Source organism: Limanda limanda, chromosome 21, assembly GCF_963576545.1.
Source record: "Limanda limanda chromosome 21, fLimLim1.1, whole genome shotgun sequence".
Lineage (NCBI taxonomy): Eukaryota > Metazoa > Chordata > Actinopteri > Pleuronectiformes > Pleuronectidae > Limanda > Limanda limanda.
The window spans coordinates 632,501-641,366 of NC_083656.1; the positions used below are offsets into that span (position 1 = coordinate 632,501).

Genomic DNA, 8,866 nt, shown 5'->3' on the forward strand with positions numbered 1-8,866 from the left:
TAGAACACAGTTCACACTCATTTGAATGTGGAAAACAGGGATGTTGAAGTATATACACAGAAACTACACTGGGTGGCGAAGGATTCCTCAGTAGTTCTACTTCCTGTTTGTCCTCCTCCGCCTGTGACCCGGTGACAAGTCGTCACCAGTAACCAGCAGCGCTGCGAGCGTCTGTTTACTGGACGGTAATTATGTGACGCCTAATTAGCCAAAGTACCACAGGGGGCGCTGCGGTCTGGAGATTGGCATCGCTGAGTGAAGAGAGAGAGGAAGAACAAACGAATGAATGAACGAGATAAGAGCGAGCGAGTCGACCCTGGTGACCTTAGCACTCAGGAGGCTCGGACCGCACAAATAAGAGTCTTCATTTTATAAAGTAACGTTTTATTGATCAGAAAGTTTTAGATCAATCATTGTCTTCAACCAGATTCTCTTCTTCTCTTGTCCTCAGACGCGTCCAAGCTGCAGAACCCGAGCAGGAAGCAGTCGGTGTCCAGGAGCATCAAACATCTGTTCAACTCCTCCAACAAGTTTGTGAAAACTCTGAAGAGGTTTGTGGGACGTCTGTTTTATTCTGAAGGTTTCGTAAAGTTTATCAGTCGCTCGATGTTTCCTGGAACCGAAGACGTCAGGAAAGAAAAATGTTTTTAAAATGAAACCGTGCATGTAGACGAAGATTAATAATAATAGAAGTTAAAATGAAAGAAACAAATAACATTGTTCTTTGTTGTTGTTGATTCATAAGAATTTATTCCGAAATGTCACCTTTATTTCGACTTATTGAACTTATTAATGCTTAATTTTCAAGTAATTAAATCCATTGAAAACCACTGATGAGGATTTCCCGTCTTTATTAACAGAAAAAAAAGAAAGAAATTAATTTTAGGAAACACAAATTAAATACCAGATCCCAAACGTCCAGCTTCACTTCCTGTCTGCAGGGGGATTTATCTGGCGGCCATCTTCTACCACAAGGACAGTTTGTTGGTGACGGCAGAAGATCAGATCCCCATCGTGGAGGTGGACGACTCCTACAGCAGCTCCCTCATGCAGGACTTCCTGTGGTTCACCAAGGTACGTCACGCCACGCCCACGCCACGCCCACGCCACACCTGCCACGTCCACGCAACACACGCCACGTCCACGCCACACCCGTCGAGTCCACGCCACACATGCCACGCCACACACTTCACGCCCACGCCACACTCGCCACGTCCACGCCACACACTTCACGTCCACCCCACACACGCCACGCCACACACGCCACGTCCACGCCACACACTTCACGTCCACCCCACACACGCCACGCCATACACGCCACGTCCACGCCACACACTTCACGTCCACGCCACACCCGCCACGCCCACGCCACGCCACGCCACGCCCACGCAACACACGCCACGCCCACGCCACGCCACGTCCACGCCACACCCGCCACGTCCACGCCACGCCGTCCACGCCACACACGCAACCCACGCCTCACCCGACCCTGAGCATGATGGGAACTCTACAGTTTATGTGGTCGGGTCGATTCTCTCCCAGCGCCACTTCCTTTTCCTCTCATGCCCGCGGTGACCTGAGCGGTTACTAATCAACGCCCCGGGCGCCCGGCGAGGGGCGGAGCTCTGTGACCTTGAGATGAGAACCAGAGCAGTTTGTTCTTTTGTGTTGTGGTGATTGTGTCTCCTCTGTCTCCAGCTGTCCTGTATGTGGGAGGACGTGCGGTGGCTGAGACAGAGCATGTCCGTCTCCATGTCGTCCTCGTCCACGCTGCAGGCTCGCCACAAGATGCTCAGCGCCGCCGCGCAGCTGCAGGTCAGGATCCACACGCCGGGTTCATCCGGTTCAATCCATGACCAAAGGAAAGAGAGAAAAACTGAAACTGGTTCTTTCAGGATGATGATGGTGTTAATTCTGCATTCAGACTCAATCTGAACTCAATCCAGTTCCTCCAGGTTAAATTCAGAAATCATCCAGATTCCGTTCAGATCGAATCCGCTGCTCCGACAACGTTTACTTCACAATGAAAAGAACAAAAACACTTTTCTATAAAACTTGATCAGAATCACAGAATTGATTTTTCTTTAGTTTCAGTTTTTGTGTCGTTTCCTCGACAACACGTCGTCTCAGCCGCAGATTAAACTGATTTCACGTCATGTGACCATTAAACAAACCATCAGAACCTGCTGGGAACTCACAACCTGGGCCGCGTCCACTACGAGCCCATCAAGGATCGCCACGGCAACGTGCTGCTGGTGACGGTCCACGACACGGAGAGTCAGCACGCGCTGATCAGCGGGAAGTGGATGCAGGTGACGAAGCTGCAGAGCCAGAGGAAGTCTCTGTCCACGCCGGAGGAGCCGTACGCCCTGGACATCCTCATCATCACCATCCAGGTGAGGAAGGACCAGGCGTTTAATGTGCTTCACGTTTCTCCTGGTGACCGCTCGAGTGACGTCCTGTCTCTGACCTCAGGACGTCTTGGCGTACCAGCGGCGTGGCACTCACCGCCTGGCGCCCGGCCTCTACCTGGGCTTCCTGAAGCTGAGCAGCTCCGTGGACCAGATCCGGGTCCTGGTGTCACAGCGAACTCCCAACATGCTCTGCCACGTCCGCGTCCGAGAGAACGCCAACGTCTCCAGGTACGTCCCACACGCTGACCCCTGATTGGCTCAGAGCTGGAAGGCACTGCTGACACACTGCATTCCTGTGTGTGTGTGTCTGTGTGTGTCTGTGTGTGTCTGTGTGTGTCTGTGTGTGTTGTGTTCAGGGACGAGTGGGACTGGATCCAGAAGCTGTCGGCCGCGGGGGAGAGGGAGCACGGCGGGACGGAGGGCGAGGAGAGCCACGCCCCCTTACTGTTCTACGAGCTGCAGACGGCGATCAAGTCTCTGCTAAAGCTCATCAACCAACCTCTGCACCAGGTCAGCTGTAACCATGGTAACCGTCCACAGAGACGGGGTGTCCAGGAGGTTTTATTGTTTTATTTTGTAGTGAATGTTCACATGATGCTGACGTGTGCGTCCTCAGGCGCGTCACTTCCGTGTCTACAGCCAGGAAGTGGTGGAGCTCGGGCACGGCGTCTCCTTCCTGCTGCTGCTGCCGGCGGCCGATGACGTTTGCTCCGCCCCCGGGCAGCCAAACCCCTACCCCCCCCTGTCAGGGTTCCTCCTCCTCCCCCTGCCCATGTTCGAACTGGGTAACAACACACACACACACAGGTCGTCACGGAAACGCCACTTTGAATGTTGTGACATCACATGACGCCGAAATGCATCATCGGCCAATCAAATCACGTTAATGCAAATACAGTCGAATAAGGTTGTTGATTAGTGGAGAACGTTGGTGTGTGTCTGTGACGCTGAAGACGCACAACACTGAGCTGGAGGAACCAGGAGGACTCACACGTCCATTCAGACCAGAGACATCTAACACAACATGTTCACAGCAACTTTATATGACAGTGTTGTGTCTCGTGTGTGTGTGTGTCTCGTGTGTGTGTGTCTCGTGTGTGTGTGTGTCTCGTGTGTGTGTGTGTGTGTGAGACAGGAACAAAGCCCAGTCTGTTCACACACACACATGTCTGCAGAGAGGCACTAACTCAGGGTTCAGGCTCCAGCAGGACGGCCTCTCCGCTGACCCAGACACACACACACACAGCACAGTACTCTCTCTTTGTACACACAGACACACACACAGACACACACACAGACACACACACAGACACACACACAGACACACACAGACACACACAGACACACACTGACCGGCTCCGTTCTCTTCCCAGCAGAACAAAGATGACGGTTTTAAAAAAACCTTCAAATGTTTTTTAACCGATTCATATTTTATTTTTAGATTAAAAACCTCAGTGATTTATTTCCGTGTGTTTGATCTTGTTCAGTTTGGTTTTGATCTTTTGATCTTTTCTTTCTTTCTTTTCTTCCTGCAGTTCATTTCTGCACCTACAAAGAGAAGTTCATCAGTCTGTACTGCCGTCTGTCCTCCGTCCTGGACCTGGACGCCCTCATTATCCAGCAGGCACTGCGGGAGGCCATCACCGACAGTGAGGTGACCACCGCCAAGCAAAGACACCAGCTCATCCTGGACTACATCCAGGTGAGACGCAGACCGTCCACTCTGTCCTCTGTCCTCAGGGACTCTGTCCTCACTGACTCTGTCCTCATGGACTCTGTCCTCATGGACTCTGTCCTCACTGACTCTGTCCTCTGTCCTCAGGGACTCTGTCTTCAGGGACTCTGTCTTCAGGGACTCTGTCCTCAGGGACTCTGTCCTCAGTGACTCTGTCCTCAGTGACTCTGTCTTCAGGGACTCTGTCCTCAGGGACTCTGTCCTCAGTGACTCTGTCCTCTGTCCTCACTGTCTTCAGGGACTCTGTCCTCAGGGACTCTGTCCTCAGTGACTCTGTCCTCTGTCCTCACTGTCTTCAGGGACTCTGTCTTCAGGGACTCTGTCCTCAGTGACTCTGTCCTCTGTCCTCTGTCCTCACTGTCCTCAGGGACTCTGTCCTCAGTGACTCTGTCCTTAGGGCCTCTGTCCTCAGTGACTCTGTCCTCAGTGACTCTGTCCTCAGGGACTCTGTCCTCAGGGACTCTGTCCTCAGTGACTCTGTCCTCAGTACTCTGTCCTCGGTGACTCTGTCCTCGGTGACTCTGTCCTTAGGGACTCTGTCCTCACTGACTCTGTCCTCTCTGTCCTCAGGGACTCTGTCCTCGGTGACTCTGTCCTCAGGGCCTCTGTCCTCAGTGACTCTGTCCTCAGGGCCTCTGTCCTCAGTGACTCTGTCCTCAGGGACTCTGTCCTCAGGGACTCTGTCCTCACTGACTCTGTCCTCTCTGTCCTCAGGGACTCTGTCCTCTCTGTCCTCAGGGACTCTGTCCTCAGTGTCCTCAGTGACTCTGTCTTCAGGGACTCTGTCCTCAGTGTCCTCGGTGACTCTGTCCTCAGGGACTCTGTCCTCAGGGACTCTGTCCTCACTGACTCTGTCCTCAGGGACTCTGTCCTCAGTGTCCTCAGTGACTCTGTCCTCTCTGTCCTCACTGACTCTGTCCTCAGTGTCCTCAGGGACTCTGTCCTCAGGGACTCTGTCCTCTGTCCTCTCTGTCCTCAGTGACTCTGTCCTCACAGTCCTCAGGGATTCTGTCCTCATGGCCTCTGTCCTCAGTGACTCTGTCCTCAGGGACTCTGTCCTCAGTGTCCTCAGGGACTCTGTCCTCAGTGACTCTGTCCTCTGTGACTCTGTCCTCACTGACTCTGTCCTCAGTGACTCTGTCCTCAGTGTCCTCAGGGACTCTGTCCTCAGTGACTCTGTCCTCTGTGACTCTGTCCTCACTGACTCTGTCCTCAGTGACTCTGTCCTCAGTGTCCTCAGGGACTCTGTCCTCAGTGACTCTGTCCTCTGTGACTCTGTCCTCACTGACTCTGTCCTCATGGCCTCTGTCCTCAGGACATCATGTGACATCAGTGTCCTCACAAGTACACACACCTTCTCTGTGAGGACACTCCGTCCTGCACACACACTTGTTACCTTCGCTCTGCGTTTCCATAGCAACTGGACGAGATGCGTCGGGACCTGCGTTGGATCACGGACGCGCTGCAGTGCGCTCGCTACAAGCAGCCGCGTGGCGGCGCCCGGATCAGCTGCCTGGTGGACGCCAGCGCTCCCGAGAGTCTCTCCGACCAACACAAGACCGACTCCACCTCCTCCACCATGGACTTCCTGCCCACGCCTTCGCCCTCGCCGGAGCTCCACAGGAGGAACGCCATCAGCGGTGAGTCGTCAGAACGCTCATCATCTTTTCATCTCCCGTGTGAATGACTCCTCCCACTGACCTCTCTCTGTGACCTCTGACCTCAGACGCTCTGCTGGGCTCCGATGACGACGGCTCCTCGGAGGTCTTCCTGCCGACGGACAGCGACTACGACTCCAGCGACGCCCTGAGCCCCCCCGAGCTGGAGCTGCTCTACTCGCCGTCCCGGGCGCTGTCCCAGCACGCCGTGCGCTCGCTGGGCGGCAGCGCGCCCGACGTGCTGCAGATCCACGAGCTCAGGTCAGCTGACTCCTCCTCTGATTGGTTGATCCAACATCCTGTCAGGAAGTCACATGACATCATCATGTTGTGATTCTTCCTGAAACATATTTTTGTTTATTTGTTTATTGAGACGGATCCCCAGTAGCTCCGCCCCCTCAGACAGAGCTGCTTTTAGTGGGGTCCACATGTAAAACACACGTTAAATTACAAATATCAAAAGTTAAAATACATTAAAATAATGATCATAAAATGTTATATTACAGATATCAAAAATTAACTTAGTGGTTATGCAATTTGACTTTTGTCATGATATAAAACACTGAAATATCCAATTCCATAGAAGCGAAAACTGCAAACCATGTAAGAGAATACTGCACATGTATGTACTGTACAGTAAAGTACTGTACAGGTACAGTACTTTACTGTACAGTAAAGTACCAGTACACAGGGTTTCCCCCAGAAAACTTGCTAAGCCTGGTGGTAGAGCTGACCTTCTCACGATCACATCAGCTACGGCGCCCGGGGGGGGGGGGGGGGGTTGAGTCGGATTTTGAGCTGGACACCATTGTTGTTTCTTATACTCTAAACATGTTGCACTTTGTTTAATATGCAGACCTAACTTTTTTTATTTTTTTAAGGGGTTAAATAGAAACTTTGATATCTTGCACTGCTGACTTAACTTATAAGCCCTCTTTTCTATTTATTTTTATCACGTTGGAGTTGCTAGTTTAAACCGACAGTTTTGCACTTTAATATTTGAGCCTTTGTTTACATTTTGTTTTGTGCTGCATTATATGGTGACATACAGTTTGTTGTTATCAAAATAAAATTAACTGAATTGAAATGGTCAATTAGATTTTTTTGGAGGAAAATAAATCGTTTAGATTAATCGACTAATTGATAAAATAGTCGTCCAATTAATCAATTAATTAATTCAAGTTTGCTGTGAACATAGCAGCCAGGCCTCTTATTTCAGAAACAATGAACCGTAACAGTTAGGTTACCAATAAAAGATAAGCGTACTACTTCTTTGCTTTCAGCCAGCTACTCAAACAGACAAGCAACAAGATAACAAACAAACAAAACACACAGGCAAGTGTCGGCCTACTTTGAAATAAATTAAACACAGAACTTTGTAGGGCTATTTGAGTCCTCCTCATATTTGTGGAAAATGTATGAAATAAGAAGTACTCTATTTTTAAATAAATAAAACCAAATAGCTGCAGCCTCATAGTGTAACGGACTAGGTTTATGTTTATGTTTGGTTTTGACGTATGTTCAGTAAAACACTGTGTTGAAGGAGCGTTCTGATGTCCGAGGGTCAGTGAAGGGGTCGGGGTGGGACATGTGACTGCTTGGACCAATAGGATGGGGGGATCGGGGGTCAATGAGGAAGTGAAGTGTTGTTGATGTGCGCGAGTGACGGATTTTTTTTTTTTTTAAATAAAAAAAACAAGCGACGCTTAGCCAGGCGGGGGGGGAAGCCTGGCGGCCCGCCAGGCCTATACAGCACTGGGGGAAACCCTGAGTACAGTACAGTACAGTGCAGTAAAGTACTGTACAGTACAGTACAGTACAGTACAGTACAGTACTAGTACACTGTACCCAAGTGTTGCATCATTTGCTTTTTGAACAAACATTTCCGTGTCAGGTTTATGATTTCTGTTGCTCGGAGGTTCCATGACTCAGCAGTTTTACCTCTGGGCAGTGGAACAGTTTTGTGAAACTGATCCTCTCGTTATCGTTTCGTTGACGTTGATAAACTCACGATGTCACCTGACCTCCTGGTCACATGACCTCCTGGTCACCTGACCTCCTGGTCACATGACCTCCTGGTCACCTGACCTCCTGGTCACCTGACCTCCTGGTCACATGACCTCCTGGTCACCTGACCTCCTGGTCACATGACCTCCTGGTCACCTGACCTCCTGGTCACATGACCTCCTCCCTGTCGGCCATGTTGTTAACACGTCTCCTCCTTCTCCTTCGCAGGTGCAGCATCTGCCCCCCCCCCTCCTCCCCCCTCCTCCCTCACTCTCCCTCTCTCTCCAAAGACTTCCCTCTCTCTCTATCCACCCTCCCTCGATCGCCCTCCCTGTCCAGGCCCCTCCCCTTCTCTCCCTCCCTCCCCCTCTCCCCGGCTCTGGAGGGCCTCTCCCTTTCCGGGAGCCACCAGGAGGAGGCGGCTTCCTTCAGGGCCCTCGCCGACCCCCCCGCCGACCCCCCCGCCAAGCGCAAGCTGCTGTCCAGGAGCCACCGGGGGCAGAGCTCCAGCGGCGCCCAGCGCTGGCTGAGGGGCCCGGGTGGGGGGGGTCACGCCGGCTCGTTATCCGAGGGCGTGTACACCAAGCAGCTGGAAACGAACCTGCCCGACCCACAGGGCCCCCCCTACGTTAGCCACGCCTCCCACGTCCTGGAGAGTCGGAGGGGCCGCCAGCGGGAGCCACGCCCCCACGTCCGCAGGATCTTCGTGGAGCCGTGCAACAAGGGGAGGGGCTGGGGCGAGGAGGGGGAGGCGGCTTCATGTGCGTCGGTGGTGGAGGTTCACGGGGCGGCGGCTGGGGGGGAGGGGCCTGAGGGGGAGGGGCCTGAGGGAGCCAGTGCCCAGGACGTAGACTCAGACGACCAGACCGACGCCCAGGTGTCAGAGATCCTGAGCAGCTCGCTGTAGAGGCGGAGCCACGTCCGAGGATCTGGAGCGCCACTGGGCAAAGTGCCAACAACAGCTTTTCTTTCAATTCACACTGAAGCATGATGTCATCGGTTCTGTCGCCGTGTTCCACGACTGCACGCCATGTTCCACGACTGCACGCCAT

The 8,866-nt window shown here is 52.5% G+C and overlaps 1 protein-coding gene across 1 annotated transcript in view; it reads left to right on the forward strand.

Moving 5' to 3' along the window:
• The window catches only part of ankfn1 (ankyrin repeat and fibronectin type III domain containing 1), a 20,885-nt gene extending 12,164 nt beyond the window's left edge, over positions 1-8,721 (forward strand). Inside the window, exons 8-18 of the mRNA XM_061095321.1 lie at positions 452-551; positions 942-1,074; positions 1,699-1,815; positions 2,181-2,396; positions 2,476-2,642; positions 2,771-2,924; positions 3,031-3,199; positions 3,950-4,116; positions 5,567-5,789; positions 5,876-6,068; positions 8,154-8,721. Of these exons, the coding sequence (XP_060951304.1) occupies positions 452-551; positions 942-1,074; positions 1,699-1,815; positions 2,181-2,396; positions 2,476-2,642; positions 2,771-2,924; positions 3,031-3,199; positions 3,950-4,116; positions 5,567-5,789; positions 5,876-6,068; positions 8,154-8,721 (2,207 nt within the window). The remainder of the gene's footprint in view (positions 1-451; positions 552-941; positions 1,075-1,698; positions 1,816-2,180; positions 2,397-2,475; positions 2,643-2,770; positions 2,925-3,030; positions 3,200-3,949; positions 4,117-5,566; positions 5,790-5,875; positions 6,069-8,153) is intronic.
• Positions 8,722-8,866: the final 145 nt, after the last annotated feature.